Genomic DNA, 16,878 nt, shown 5'->3' with positions numbered 1-16,878 from the left:
CCTGAAGAATCACATGTCTTCTAGTGGTTTTCTTTTCATCAGTCTAGGTCACTAAAGGTGGAAATTTTTCTTCATAAGATCTGAGAGTGGCGATGCATGGGGTTGTATTGACTGGCTGATAAAGATAATCCATAAAGCTCTTTCGGAACAGTCTTGTCTTCCTGAGCATTGACTTCTTTCTGAGCATTGGAGCTGCCTCAGCATCATCAGGAGGTTCAAGTCTTTTAAAGGAGTAAGGAGTTTGTAGTAACTTAATTGTAGTAGTCTAATATAAAATGTACCTATATATATTATATAAAAAAATTATCATCAAATTCGTTTCTTAAAAATTATTTGTTCTTCAAATTAGTTTTCAAAATATTTTTTAATCAAATTTATCTTTTAAAAATTTTAAATTAATTATTTATTATTGATGATGTCAATATTTGTTAATAAGACATGTTAGCTGATATTACAACACACATATAGAGGGTCTTAATTAATTATCAGCATAATAAATTTATAAAATTAGATCAAATCAAAATTTAATTTAAGAAAAAACTTGAGGTATTAAAATCTTTTAATTTAGGATTGATTTAATTTAATTACATAAATTTATCATGTTAGCACTAATTAAGATTACGAAATATGTGTTATTATATTACCACTTAATGTATTACATCACAAATTTTGACATCATTAACAATAAAAATAACAAAATAACTAAAATAATTAACTTAAAATTTTAAAAAAATAAATTTATTTAAAAAAGCTTGTACAGACTAATTTAAAAAATAAATAATCCTTGAAAAACTAATTTTACTATTTACGTATATTATATACTTAGTGTGCAAGTAGATTTTAATTAAAATGGCTCCATTCTGCAGTCTTGGTTCCAACCCATACCAAAATTTGGTGAGGCCAATAAATGATAATAACTCATATCTCATAATTCATTAATTCTATATTATAATCTCGGTCCTACCAACAATCCAACATAGCATGTTAGCTTGCTTCCCTATTCCAACAACTTTTTTTTCTTTCAACTATTTCAGTAGGAAGTTTAATTTGTTAAATAAAGTTCCAATATTATAATAAGTTCTAAAAGTTGTTATTCATAAATGTAAACAAGATTTTAAATCTTTTCTGAATATATTTAAAAACATTTTCTTTATAAAAAATAATATAAAGGACGACTAATGTTTTTATTTTATTTAAAAAGTTTCCAACTAAATTAAAATTAAAAAACTCTCAACAATTAAAACACGTGCTATATTAACGAATCTCACTTTCTCAACATGATCATGCTACCAACAAGAAATCATAGCATATCTCAATTTGGTTACGAATGGAAATAAATTCAGGAAAGTCATATAGTGAGTATTATGGATTATCATATATGCATCACTTATGGATTATTATTTTGTGGAAAATGAAAAGCATTACATTGCCTTGTTACCCATGTGATGGTTCATAATGTGGCTGCTAAGATTGGTTGGTAAATTATTATTGGGGTGAACTATTAAAATTACCTCCAATTTTTAAATATGTTGCTATAAAAATATCGTTTATTTTCATTAATGACAAAAATATTTTTAGAACGTTGTAAAACGCAATAAAAAATTTTCAATTATTAAATATATATTTATAAAAAATATTTTAAAGATTGAATTTTGATACAATTTTTGCAACTATAATTAAAAATTAGTAATTTTACGCTAACTAATTTTTTGCAATTTTTTTATTAATTTATAAGAAAAAAAATATATGGAGATTGAATTTTATTATTTTGAATGTATGTTTTAAATAATTATTCGAATATTTTTACAAAATTTAAATATAAAAATTGTTTATCACTTAAAAAAATAATTTTTTTTAATTATTTTTATCGTATTTTATAATATTTTAAAAATATTTTATGGTTATCTAAAATAAAGGATATTTTTATCAACTTTTTAAAAAACAGGATGACTTTAGCGGTTTACCCGTTATTATTGAAGGTATAGTAAAAGGTAGAATAAACTAATAAAATGGTAGCAAAAAAGTTGCATTGCTAATAAAACGAATCCCAAAAAATATAATAATAAATAAATTTTTAAAAGATTTAAAAGTATGATAAAAAGAACTAAATATTAAATATGTATTTAAAAAAATAATTTTAAATATTAAATTTTAATGTAAATTTTTAAAATTATTATTAAAAAAATAAGATTTTTCATCTTTAAAATTGATAATTTTTTTGCCAAGTAATTTTTTTTGAAATTTTTTATTGTGAATGACACACATTTAAAAAAAATTGAGATCAAATTTTATTTTAAATTTGTTTATACATCTTTTAAATATTTATTCAAATATTGTTACAAAAATTTAAATTTAATAGAAAAGTTGTTTATTAAATATTAAAATTTTTTTATTACTTACAAAAAGTATAATATTTATTAGTTTATTTTGACGTATTTTTAAATCATTCAGAATTATTTTGTCGATAACATCTTTTAAATACTTTTTTCTTTTAGGAATTTTTTTGTCAACAACTAAATCTTTCAAATACTAAATTAATAATTAACCCCCTAAAGGGTAAAAAGATAAAATCACCCACGCATTCCAACATGAACTAGCATTCTTTCAAACAAGTTCCATCTATAAATAAAAGCCATCACACTCCATTTTCTTTTGTATTCAGAGACCTGAGATTGAAATAGAACACAACATACTATCTATCTTCATTATTATTCTCCCCAAACAAATTAAGCAATGGCTTCAAGGCCTGGAATACTCACTGATTGGCCATGGAAGCCTCTTGGAAGCTTTAAGGTTATCTTATATATATCTCAAAATAGATGTTATATATTTTTGGTTCATTTATATGCACCCACCCACCAACACTATTGTCAGTGTGTGATGAATTTAATTAGGGTTTATTTTCATCTTCAAAGAGATCAATCAAAGTACATGAACACATACATGCTGTGTTGTTTTCCATAATGTTTTGTCACATACATACACTACATACTGTGTTCAATGAAGACAATGTTTTTTCTAACTCAAGATTCTATACAAGACAATGGTATCTATGTATGATTTATGATTTACATCACATTTAAATATTTAATGGATAATGACTAGACAGAATTACAAAAATTTTGTAGGGACTATCACCTTTAATTTAAAATCTTTTATCACACATAATTTCTTTTATCATTGTATATTTTGTCCTTTCAAAAATTTTCATATATATTTTAGCTATATTTTTTTTTTACCAAAGATAGAAAACTCGAACTCGCAACCTCTTTATTGAGTATAAAGAGACTATGTCATTTGAGCTATTACTCATCGGCATATTTCAGCTATAATTATCAGTTTAAGTTGTATACATTATATTTTTTATTAAATGCGGCATATTTCAGCTATAATAATCAGTTTAAGTTATATACATTATATTTTTATTAAATGCTGTCTGTTTTTAAACTTTGCATTAACGCGTGATGTTTATGCACTGAATTATTTTTTTAGAATATAATAAAAATTCTAACTAATTTTTTTTTATTTTGCAGTATCTGGTGTTAGCACCATTTGCGTTTCATAGCACGTATTGCATGTTTGTGAAGGATAAGAGTGAAAGGGATATATCGACTTTTCTGATTGTGCCATTTTTGCTATGGAGGATGCTTCACAACCAGATTTGGATCACACTCTCTCGTTATCGAACTGCTAAAGGCAATGCCATAATTGTTGACAAGGGAATTGAGTTTGATCAAGTTGATAGAGAAAAAGATTGGTAACTTGTCACTTTATATTTTATATTTTATTGTGGAATAAATGACCATTTGTATCCATCAAAGATGAAAACACTGACATATGTACCTACATTAAATCAAAACTAAACTTGTACTTATGCAAAATGTCCTCTGTGTGACAAAAATATCCTGTCTTTGGAGGGTTGGAGCCTTACGTAGGGTATTTTTGTCACACGAAGAGCATCTTATGTGAGTACAAGTTTAGTTTCGATTTAGTATGAATACATAGGTCAGTATTTTCATCTTTTATGGATACAAATAGTTATTTATTATTTTATTGTGGTATATAACTCTCATCATGCATGAACACAAAATCTTATATTATTTAATTATTAGAAATATTATTATAAGTCGATTTTATTGTAAATTACTTTTTTTTTATAATTTAAGTTATAGAATGAGATATATAAATGATTATATTTCTGGCACATCTTTGAACTAAAATTTCTTTAGATTTGTTTAAACTTTTTGCATAATATTTTTTATTTGTCTTATTGGTTTTTTTTTCTCATTTTGGAATAAAAAAATAAATTTTAAACTTTTTGATAAAGTTTTAATATATATCATAAAATAAATAATTTCTCTCAAAAACTTAATGATATAATGAAAGAGGAATATTATTAGAGGATTATCAAAATTTATTATTTGTGATAATTAGTTAACCATTAATGTTTAAAAATATAAGATAAAGTATCTTGCTGAATTACAAAATGAAAAGAATTAAATTGATAACAAAAAATAATAAATGATAATAATTTTTTAACATATCTCATAATAAAATACATAAATAATTATATATTTAATAGATCCAGTAAGGATAAAGTCTTTTATAAAGTTTATGAGTGTGAGATAATATCCATCAGAATTTCTGATTTTTAGGTTAAATTAAACCCAATTAATTTTAAGATAATATTAAAATCTATTAACTTAATTATAAATGTCCATGCTCCATATAATTATTCTTTAGATTAATTAGATAGACGCATTATTAGCCTGTTATTAACTTATTATTAGTGGGCCAAATGATGCCTCTAACAAATTCACTTAATTGTGAGATGCTTTGCCTACTGATAGTATTAATTAGTATAATTAATTAATATTAACTTAACCCGTACCTTATATATTCTAATAATAAGATACAATAATTAAAGATTTAAATTAAATTAAGAAACTTTGTCTTAGAAAGATAAAAATTTTAAAAGTTTAATAATATGATCTACATAGTTAATTAATTTTTACCTGGACCAATATTATAATATTTTTATTCTTCTTTTACTTGCATCACACTTTTTAAGGAAGAAGATATTCGTAGGTTTTTCCACCAACAATTGGAAGCCACGTTACATTTATGACCATTTAAAAATATATTATTTATTTTTTCTTTCGTTTATGAATTAATGGAGATAGAAATTGCCCCCACATTATATACGAAAAAGAAATTTTGCATTCGTCGTGAATAGTACATTTCGTTGCACGGAGAAGAATAACTGGACCATGTGCATTATTTTCGTTTTCCTATTTAAGATTTGATACTTTTTCCCCTTATATCATTAAATCGTAGTATGGTCCTCTTGATCCATATCATGATATGTTATGATGCGCCAAAAATATCAATATACGACTAAATTGAGTTTGTTTAATGATTAACTCGTTAATTTACTTAAACAAGTGTTGGAGATTTGAATTCGATCGAAACTTTTAAATGAAACTCAATACTAAATTTTAAATCTTCCAAAAAGTAGAATTAAAAAAATAGGCTAAAAAAATTTGATATAAAACGAAAAATGAATGATATACTTTAACACGGTAATTTTTTGTGTTTTTTAAAATTATGGGAGTACACAAATCGGAGGGTTCGATTTGTGTTTAAAAAGTTGAAAAAATTCGGAGTGCACAGATCAGACCATAGGAATTGTTTAATTTTAAAATTTTGTTTAAGAAATCACATGGTTGGACTTATAGTTGGACAAATATGAATTTTGGAAGCTAGAAAACGAACACTCCGAGTTGTTTGTTGTTTTCAATTATTTTACTGATGGAGAACTCGCATGGTCCGAATTCTGTTCCACTGACACCACATAATTGTGAAGCACCTGTATTCTCCATATCCAAGTCCAACACCACTTTTACTTCCATATTTAAATTAAAAAGTGGAAAAATATATAATAAAAAAATTGATTTGCAGTATAATTTTTTTCCCCTTTGAAGGCATAGTAAATGTTGATGTTATGTTAGTTGAGGGTAGGTGGCATAGTGAGACTTGTATTCATAACACTTTTAAGTTGTGAACAGAACTCATAGGGTAATACCTCATGTCATCCATGGACCATGGGTAGGTAACCTAAAAATTGTAGACCATTATTTTACTACACATTCTTAAATGCCATGCATCGATTCTCAATGAGATTTGTCGTGATTCTAATTTTAAAATATCCAATTGTTGGTTGCATGGATGCAGGGATGACCAGATAATATTCAATGGGTTTCTATACTACCTAGCAGCGTACACACTGAATGGGGCATCACATCTTCCAGTGTGGAGAACAGATGGAGTTATTATGGTGTTCCTTCTCCATGCGGGTCCAGTGGAGTTCCTTTATTATTGGCTCCACAGAGCCCTTCATCATCATTTCCTTTACTCCAGATACCATTCTCATCACCATTCTTCTGTTGTCACCGAGCCCATTACTTGTGAGTAGCAGAGTAACAATCCTCTTAACTAATTCTGTCATTGTTATTATTGTTGAAGGTTACTTATCATAGTGACGGACCACTCCATTCTCTAAGACATGTTTCTCTCTTACAACTAGATAATATTAATTTATTTTTCACTTTAACTATATGTATAAAAAATCAAACATATATTAATTAAAGTTAAAATGATTGCAGCTGTGATCCATCCATTTGCAGAACACATAGCGTATTTTATGCTGTTTGCGATACCAAAGCTGACAGTAGTGTTCACAAAAACAGCATCAGTAGGGGCCATGGTTGCGTATGTCACATACATTGATTTCATGAATAATATGGGTCACTGCAATTTCGAGCTCCTTCCCCATTCCCTCTTTTCCATCTTTCCTCCTCTCAAGTTTCTCCTCTACACCCCTTCGTAAGTCTTTTTTTTCTTTAATAAATGTCATTTTCAGTTCCTAATAATTTGTTCGATGTACTTTTCACCCTTTAAAAAATCAAAAAATTCAAATTAGTTTCTATCTACTTTGATATATGTATGTTTCAGTCTCTGATTAGAGACCAAAAAAGACATTACCCAAGACTGAAAAGACATTTACTCAAAATTAATAGAGACTGAAATGTACATATTTAAATTTTTTAAAAAGTAAAAAATCTATCGGACAAATGGTCAAAGAGCAACATTTACTCTTTTTTCTTTAATTACTCATCACGAATATCCTAAGTTTTAAAGTAGCCAGGTTTAATCGCATGCATGACAAATATTAAGAAATTAATATTTTATGTTTATACTATTAAAATTTAGTGGTTAAAATTTAAAGTGTCAACTAAGTATCGGATAAAAATAATAAATTTTATTAGTTATGTAATATTATACTGATATAGAAAAATAATATGTCTTTGTGAAAATATATATTTTGTTGGTCATGTAGTATAACTTTAAAAAAATCGAATCACTCATTGAATTAATAAAATTATAGATTCAAAAATTTAAATGTTCAATTGGGATTAAAATGGATATAATAAAATAATATATTTATATATAAAAGATATAATTTTTATAAAAATTATTTTTATATTTTATTATTTTAAAATAGTTAACCATTAAAAAATGTATCAGTTGGATCAATCAATCAATTTTTTGTTAATTTTTTTTATTTTTTAATCGATTTATTGCTGATTGGTTCTATTTGATTCTGAGAACCATAATATTTTTAAAAAAAATAATTTAATCAATTTCTCAAAATATCAGATCTATTTCAATTGGTTCATCAAATGTTTTTTACCTATTTTATAAACTTTTTTTATCCATCTTTCACAACAGATTTTTTTACTAAATTGATCCAGTTAGATATTTGATTCTTAGTTAATCCAATTAAATCGATCAATTCGATCAGGCTTTTAGAATTATAGTTACAGTAAATTAGTAGGTATCACTTTTTTACTTTATGTTAATTATTTTTTTAGCAGATAATAAAATTGAATTCCAATTTTTTTAATACAAATTTCTGTTATTATATCATAAGATATTTATCTAAAAATTTAAATTTTTAAATAGAAGTATATAAATATCACGAGGTTGGGTGTTCAGTAAATGAAGTTTCTGAGGAGCCTCCTAACTGTCACTGCTGGCAGCTTTCTACAACAACAGAAAAACATTATTATTATTATTAATTACCAGACATCATATTAATTGTTTCTCGTGGGAGTTAGTTATTGGTCAAAACATATATAGGTTATGTAGCTTTCGTTGGTCCAACAAAGAGTTTACATATTCAGATATTTTAATCTAATATTAAATATTAATTCTTTGTATGACATAAAATAACAAACAGGAATGTGCATGCTTTTTCTCCAAAAAATGTCGGCTCCATATAAACATACGTTATTAATAATGATCAATATTTGGATGTTCTACCTAGGAACTAATTAAGGTCGTTATTTAGGTCTAATTTAGGTAAATAATTTAATTAAATTTAAAAAATATTTAAATAATAAATAATTATATTAAAATTAGTTTATAAATAAATTATTTTGTGTTTAATTTTTTAATTTTAAAAGTATTTATTTAAAAAATATATAATAAAAAATTTTTTAGTATAAGAGAAGCTATTTTTTTTATTTCTCCATAAATACTTAAATAACTTCTTAAAAAGTTATAATTTGGTTTTACAAATTACACAAAATATTAAGGTCCGTTTGAAAAGTTTCTAAAATTACTTTTTTGAGTTTTTGACTTATGAAAAATTGTAATAGTATTAATATTTAGTGCAATTTTTAAAATCAAATTATAGCTTTCTAAGAAACTATTTAAGTGTTTATAAAGAAGTTAAAAAATAACTTCTCTCATAATAAAAATTTTTTTTATCATATTTTTTTAAAATAAGTATTTTTAAAACTAAAAAAAACCAAATACAAAATAATTTATTTATAAACTACTTTTAATATAAACATTTATTGTTTAAGTTATTTTTTAAAAAAAAGCTTAATTAAGCTAGTTGTTTATTCAAACTAGACTATACTATTAAGTTTCATAAATCTAAAACTCAGAAAAATAATTTTTAAAGTTTCTCGAATAGGCTCTTAGTCACGCATTGTTGTAATTTAAAGGTCCTATTATTTGAAAAAAATTTAAAAAATGACATATGTTAAATAGAGTGCCACTTAATTAAAAATGGCTCATTTTTTTTTAGTTCTTAAAGTTAAATTTAAAGTTAATATTCAACTTAGTCATTAAATTTATACGTGAGTTTTAATTTAATCTTTGAAATTTTAATCATTTTTATTTAATTTTTAAATTTTGTAAACATGACACACATTGATTCTGGGAGAATGTTCGATGCACAAATGTTAATAGAGTACTGACATGAATAGTCAATATCACGTTGAAATAAATTTGTAAAAAAATTAGGGCTATCAAAATGGGTCAAATCCATCGGGCCAGTTCGTTTACCAATTTAAATGGGCGAGCTTTACCTCTAAAATTAAGTCCGTTTAAATTTCGGGTTAAACGTGTTGAACCCGATTAACTCGAAAAAATGACGGATTAAACGAGCTAGCTCGCAGGATAAATGGATGGCCTGTTTATTTTTTTATATTTTTTTTAAAAAGTAGCACTTTCAACCGATATTTTTTTTACTCGATCCGAAAATTCGACCAATCAACAAAAAAATATTATTTTTAAAAAAATTTAGACCTAAAAGTGATATTTTTTTATCAAAATATTTTTCAAAAAAAATAAAAGGATAAACGGGCTGGTCCGTTTAACCCATCGGACTGATCATAAATGATCGGAACTGAAAAATTATGGCTCGCGAATGAAGTGGACTTAAACGGTCCAACCCATTTAACCTACGGGTTTAACGGGCCAGCCTAAATGGACCAGACTTGCCAGTTTGACAGCCCCATGTAAAATGATGCAATTTTGGTTTTGACGTTTAAAAAGGACAAAAAATTACTTGTTCTGAGAAAATTTTTTTTAATAAATACCACTTATGATGCTGTTTTTCTGACTATTTAAATGTCAAAACTAGAACGATATTATTTTGCAGAATCAAGTGTGGCATCCAATTATCTACGTCAATATTCATTAATGTCTATGCCTCGAAAATTATTTCAGAGACTAACATAAATCCTATTTGTAAAATTTAGAGAATAAATAAAAATAATTAAAATTTTAAAAATTAAATTAAGACTTATCTGTAAATTTAAAAATTAAATTGGATATTATCTCTTAAATTTAGAATATTAACATTTTGAGTTTAAACTTTATTAAACCTTTATAACAATTAAAATTTAGTATAAATTATTATTTTTATCTATGAATATTCTAAATGCTGATAAGTCATGTAATTTAATATAAACTATTATTTCTAACCATGACTATTGTGAACACTAACAAATCATCAAGTTTGGACTTCACGTCGATTATTGCTATGCACACTAATGTTGGTGAATTGGGTGGGTGATGCAAGGAAGTTGTTTGATAAAAGTTCCCTGAGAGAGGATGTGTCTTTCACGAATTTGGTTACTGGCGATGTCTTAAAAGGTCACGTGGATGATGCTATAACTCTCTAGTGTGATGAGATTGATAAATGTGAATAGGGGTTAGGTTGATCAAGGTTAAGGATAGGGTTATAGTAACTAAAATTTCGATTTAACTCTTAAAATCATTTGATATTATGATTTTAAATGAGTTTATCAATTTTACAAAATTTATACTAAATTTGACGATTTTACGATTTAAATCTTGTTAAGATTTTAAGTTTTACGTTTTTTATTTACTTTTTTTATTTTACATAAAATCTCGATTTTCTCTACCTTGGATAGGATAGTTTGAAAATGAAACTAAAGTTTGCGAAAGAAATAATTGAAAAAATCTTTATAAGTTTTTAGCGTTTCAGTATTTTTATATTTTTATCAGTTTAAATTTATTTTTTATAAGTATAATTTTAATTTTATTTTTTTAGATAAAATTTATCAAAATTTAAAATATTTATAAATAAAAATAATAATTTATTTTATTATTTTTTATCGTTTTAAAAGATAAAATTAAAATAAAAATACTAATTTTTTTCATAAGATATGAAAAATCTTAATCAAGTTGGTTTAGTAATTAGTTTATTATTCTACTTACATAAGTGTCAAAAATTTTAATTTTACCTTATATATACAATAATTCATTAGCCAATCACAAACTCTTAATAAAATTTCGATCTACGATAACACAGAGACTGATTTAATACTATAAAAAAAGAGACAGATTTATTTTTTTTTATCAAAAGTTTCAAGTGAGAATTGATTTGTATTTGGAATATTACTCCTTATTTTATGTGTAGCTATTTATTGAAACACATCGCTTTGTTATCTAAAATTAATTGTTAATTTCACTCTATTTCATTCTATGATTACAAGCTAATGAATTCTAAAACAAAAATATTTCTCTTCTAATCATGTATTATCTATAACATTATTTCCAGATTTCATTCTTTGCACCACACCCAATTCAGAACAAATTACTCTCTCTTCATGCCACTCTATGATTACATCTACAACACCACTGATAAATCTTCCGACGACTTACACATCAAAGCGCTAAGTCGCCGCGAAGAAATACCAGAAGTGGTACATATAACACATCTCACAAAACCCGAGTCGATCTACCATCTTCGGCTTGGGTTTGCGTACTTGGCTTCGAACCCTTTCGCGACGAAATGGTATTTGTGGTTGATGTGGCCCGTGACAGCATGGTCCATGACCCTCACATGGGTCTATGGTCGAACCTTCATTGTTGAGAGGAACCGATTGCACAAACTTAACCTTCAAACTTGGGCAATCCCAAAGTACAGTGTCCAGGTATGACTAAATATGATATTTTGGGTTACATATAACATGCACTTCTAATTAATACGTTATTTCTTTCAGTTTGAAACATTTGTTTATTAAAAAACTGGTACATTTACAAGTCAATATATTTTAGTATATAAACTGATTTTGTATATTGAATTGTTGTTAACAAGAGGTTAAATTTTTTAAGATAATACTAAAAAAAAAATAGTCAGAACTTATTTTATTTAGTATTTATTAATTGTTATAATAAAATAAGATAAATTTTAACTATTTTTTGACTAATTTTTTTTTATTACTAAATATTTATGAAGTTTTTAATATATAGAACAAATAACCCTACAAACTGAAATGAGTAGATCAATCTGATTATCTCTATCTACATTAAAATTGGAAAAAAGTGAGCACAAAATACATTACAAAGAAATCTTAATATATATTTATGTTCATAACTTGATTTTTTTTCTAATAAGAGTAAAGTACTAAATTGATCCTTTATGTTTGGGCATAATTCTGTTTTAATCCTTAAGGTTTAAAGTGTTCTATTTGAATCCAAAAAAGTTTCATTTAGCATCAATTTAGTCCCACAGTGAGGTCAAAGTTAAATAATTAACGGAATATTCTACATAATAATAGTACAAGAATAAAATCGATAATCTGGAGAATAAGTACAAGTTCTAGACGCACAAAATCAACGTTGATGCATCAATACATTTATTTATTATTTTTTTTATAATATAAATAAAATATTTTCTATAGAACTAAAGAGAATGATAAATAAATGTATTGATGCATCAACGATTGGTTTTGTGCCTCTGGAGCTGGTACTTGTTCTCCAGATTATCGATTTTGTCTTCTACGATTGCTATGTAGGACATTCCGTTAATGATTTAACTTTAACCCCACTATGGGACTAAGTTGATGCTAAATGAAACTTTTTTGCATTCAAATAGGACACTTTAAACCTTAGGAATCAAAACAGAATTACGTCTAAACATAGGAGACCAATTTAGTACTTTACCCTTTTAATAATTAATATCCGTTGAACTCTTAAAAAAAAAATCTTGGTTAACTTATTTTTTCCAAATCATTTATTTATTTGATTGTGTGTAGTACTTGATGCAATGGCAAAATGTGGCTATCAACAAAATGATTGAGGAAGCAATTTTGGAAGCAGACAAAAAAGGCACAAAAGTGGTGAGCCTAGGCCTAATGAATCAAGGAGAAGAACTCAACATATATGGAGGCTTATATGTTAGTAGGCATCCAAAGCTAAAAGTGAAAATTGTTGATGGAAGTAGCCTTGTAGTTGCTCTTGTTCTTAACACCATTCCTAAAGGAACAACTCAAGTTTTACTTAGGGGAAAACTTAACAAGGTTGCTTATGCCATTGCCTTCAAATTGTGCCAACAAGGCATTAAGGTCAGCCAACTTTCTAATTTTTCTTCATTTTTTAAAAAATAGTAATTTTAAAAATATTTTCTGTGTACATATATAGTTTAAATAATTATGTTACATGTACATAAAAAATTAGTTATTAAATCAACTACTTAGATAAAATATATATTAAAATATAAAATATATATTTAAAATAAATTAAATAACACATATATTTATATATAAATATATAGTGATTAATTTAAATAATTATGTTACGTATACACAAAATATTAGTTACTAAATCAACTACTTATATAAAATATATATATTTAAAATGAGTTAAATAACATACATATTTAGTCATTATATATTACATATATTTATATATAAATATATAATAACTATTTTTTTTTTGTACATGTATTATTTTTTATCTTCAAATAAGCCCGCTTTATTAATCGATAGTTAATTAGTTAGCTTCTGAATTAAATTTGTATATCTTTTATTTATGTGTTTTAAGACAAATGTTGGACTTTGTTTTTGGTATATTATCCAAAAATTAATATATTTAGATACAAAATATTTTGGATATATAATTAAACTCATAAATTAGTAGCTAATCTCCTACCCGTTGCATTAAATTTTTTGGGTCCTATATATATTGGACTCACATTTCTATCTGCAGAACATACCCTATAAGAGTAATCCCTAATTTGCATATAACTTATCTAAAATTTTAAAATTTTTATACAATATTTAAATACATTAATTTTTCAATGCGATGATATTTATTTTGAGATTTTAAATCTAAAGCCTTCTCTATTCTGTTAACTTTGTTTTAGGTTGCTACAATGCATGAGGATGATTATGTGAAGCTCAAGAAGTCGTTTAACAGCTCTGAAGCTAATTTGGTCATTGCCCTAAATTACACTCAGACGGTAATAATTATTTTAGAGGCTAATTATTCTGTCGGTTTTTATAATTTTATCGAATTTTTTATTATATCTCTATACATTTTTTTAATTGGATTTTTATACGATATTAAATTTGTAACTATGTTCTTATCATGATGACAAAAATATTAGAATTAGCGAAATATTTTCTGTTGATCCTAGCATTTTTGTTATGACAATGACTTAATTATAAAATCTAACATGATACAAGGACCTATAAAAAAATTTATAGAAATCTAATTAAAAATTCAGTAAAATTTTTAGGGAGCAACAAAGTAATTAGAGAAAAGGACAAATAGGTCCCTGACCTTTTGTCGTGCGGACATTTTCGTCCCTGACCATTGAAAAATACTTTTAAATCCCTGACCTTCACAAAATTTGGACAGATCAGTCTCTCGTCCAAATGTCTCCGTCAGGACTGATCCGTCCAAATGCCTCCGTCAGGGACTGATCCGTCCAAGTTTTGTGAAGATTAGGGACTTAAAAGTATTTTTTAATGGTCAGGAACAAAAATATCTGCGGGACAAAAAATCAGAGACCTATTGAAGTAATTAAACTTTATTTTGTTATAATAACCCAAATTTACTTCTTTTTTACTTTTGGATGTTCAACTTATAAGTTGAAATTATTCTAAGGTACTTGATTACTTATATTTCAATAATTTGAATTAATTTTATTGGATATATAAAGGTATGGTTAGTGGGGGAAGGATTGACAAAAGAGGAAGAGATGAAGGCACCAAAAGGAACATTATTTATTCCATACTCTCAGTTCCCTCCAAAGAAATACCGAAAAGATTGCTCATACCATTACACCCCATCAATGGTTGCTCCAAATTCTGTTGAAAATCTTCACTCTTGCGAGGATTGGTTGCCAAGGAGGGTGATGAGTGCATGGCGCATAGCTGGAATAGTACACTCATTAGAAGCATGGAATGAACATGAATGTGGCTACACTATGCACAACATTGACAAGGTTTGGAATGCAACTCTTCAACATGGTTTCCAACCTCTCAATGTCCCTAATCATACAATTACTTAATTAATTATATTACCCCATATACTTAATTAATATAATCAATGCTTTGTGGCTGGGTATTATTCCCAGGTAATGCTAGGTAGACAAAAAAAACAGCCAAAATTTGCCTTATTTAGCATTCATTAATTGTTGCGACAATTAATGAATATTAAATAAGACAAGTTATGACTGTTTTTGGTTGATTTTCTTTGGTTACCAAATATTTTCGATAGTTATTGCCTTACTTTTCTTATTTACAATCAAATTAAGTATGGTATGCTATGTATTGTGCTGAAGTTAATTAATTATAAGCAAGTGATTGATGGCTGGATATTTGGTGGTAGTTATCTATATCTATATATTATGTATGTATGTACATCCGAGATCTACTTCAATCAATATATTTATATGTTGCCTTTCAAATTTCAATTACAATATGGGAACCATGTTAGAATAAATACAATAATGTTTGGAAGATAATAAGAAATTAATCCAAATAACTTAAAGTTATTTTATTTTGTATTAATTAATTATTATTGTTGGAATAATGATATAATTTTAGATATAATAAATGTGTAATTACATGTATATGATTATGTTATGTAGTAAAGTAATTTAGATATTATTGTCTTTTAATATTATTGAAAATCAATTCAAACAACTTAAAATTACTTTAATTAATATTTATTAATTATTGTTAAAATAATAGTGTATTTTTAGATATAATAAATCAAAAACTCTTGATAATTATATTTTTTTATTAATTTTAGCTAGTACAAGTATCAATTTATGTTCAATAAATAAATTTTTTATTAATTTATGTGTATAAATTTTGATAAATATAAATATAAATTATGTTGACTTAAGTGGATAAATTCGAATAAATATAAATACAAATTATATGTTTTATCTATATAAATACTTATAAATAAGAGTATAAATTTTTGTTGATAAAATACTGACAAAAAATAATAATATTTATTAATTATATAGTATTACACTGATAATAAATATATAAATATAAATATTATATAAATAAAATTATAGAGGTCAAATATCCAATAAATATCTTTATCTTTCCCTTTACTCCCATTTTTTTAAGACACCCTTTTCATCTCTCTCTCCAGCCACCATATTATTGAGGATAGCAAAGTAATTGACCATAAGAGTGATCAAGAAACTGTTAAAGAAACTGCTTAATGGGTTATTTGTTTTCTGTTTTGTTTTCACTTTTAGACAGTTAATTCATATGTACTGAACTTTAATTTGGGTGAGAGAGGTTGAGTTCATTCTTTGAATTCATTACTCATGTATTGTTACCATTTTCACTCAATGTTAATATTCAATTTATGCTTCTAATTTTATTCATAGTATTTTTTTTCTGATGCATTTCATTGGTCTTTTCTTTTTTTCATGGGTTAATCACAAAATAGTTTTGAATTATTATTTAAACGGTAACAATAATAACCTCTATTTTATTATTGACAAAAATAATTTCGAATAATATAAAAAAATATAAAAAAATGATAATCATAAACAACACAAATAATGAATTAAAAAAAGTCAAATTAAAATTAAAATTCAGATTCTTAACTAATTAATTAATATCAAATTTTAAATTTGAAACATTAGGATTAACAACCAAACACATTCACACTATGTAAAGCTATTTTCAATTCCACTATAACCTCATTTTCGACGTCTGCGGCATAGCC

At 25.5% G+C, this 16,878-nt stretch overlaps 1 protein-coding gene across 1 annotated transcript; it reads left to right on the top strand.

The window, feature by feature from the left end:
• Positions 1-2,584: 2,584 nt before the first annotated feature.
• Positions 2,585-15,496, top strand: LOC112730831 (very-long-chain aldehyde decarbonylase CER1). Its single transcript, XM_025780814.3, has 8 exons — positions 2,585-2,793; positions 3,534-3,757; positions 6,235-6,467; positions 6,666-6,885; positions 11,447-11,822; positions 12,927-13,235; positions 14,036-14,131; positions 14,837-15,496. The coding sequence occupies exons 1-8, from the start codon at positions 2,734-2,736 to the stop codon at positions 15,185-15,187; spliced, it is 1,869 nt and encodes a 622-aa protein (XP_025636599.1). The 5' UTR covers positions 2,585-2,733; the 3' UTR covers positions 15,188-15,496.
• Positions 15,497-16,878: the final 1,382 nt, after the last annotated feature.

The sequence above is a fragment of the Arachis hypogaea genome, chromosome 2, assembly GCF_003086295.3.
Source record: "Arachis hypogaea cultivar Tifrunner chromosome 2, arahy.Tifrunner.gnm2.J5K5, whole genome shotgun sequence".
Classification (NCBI taxonomy): Eukaryota; Viridiplantae; Streptophyta; class Magnoliopsida; order Fabales; family Fabaceae; genus Arachis; species Arachis hypogaea.
Note: the sequence above shows the minus strand (reverse complement) of the source record. Positions and strands in the feature narration are given on the sequence as shown.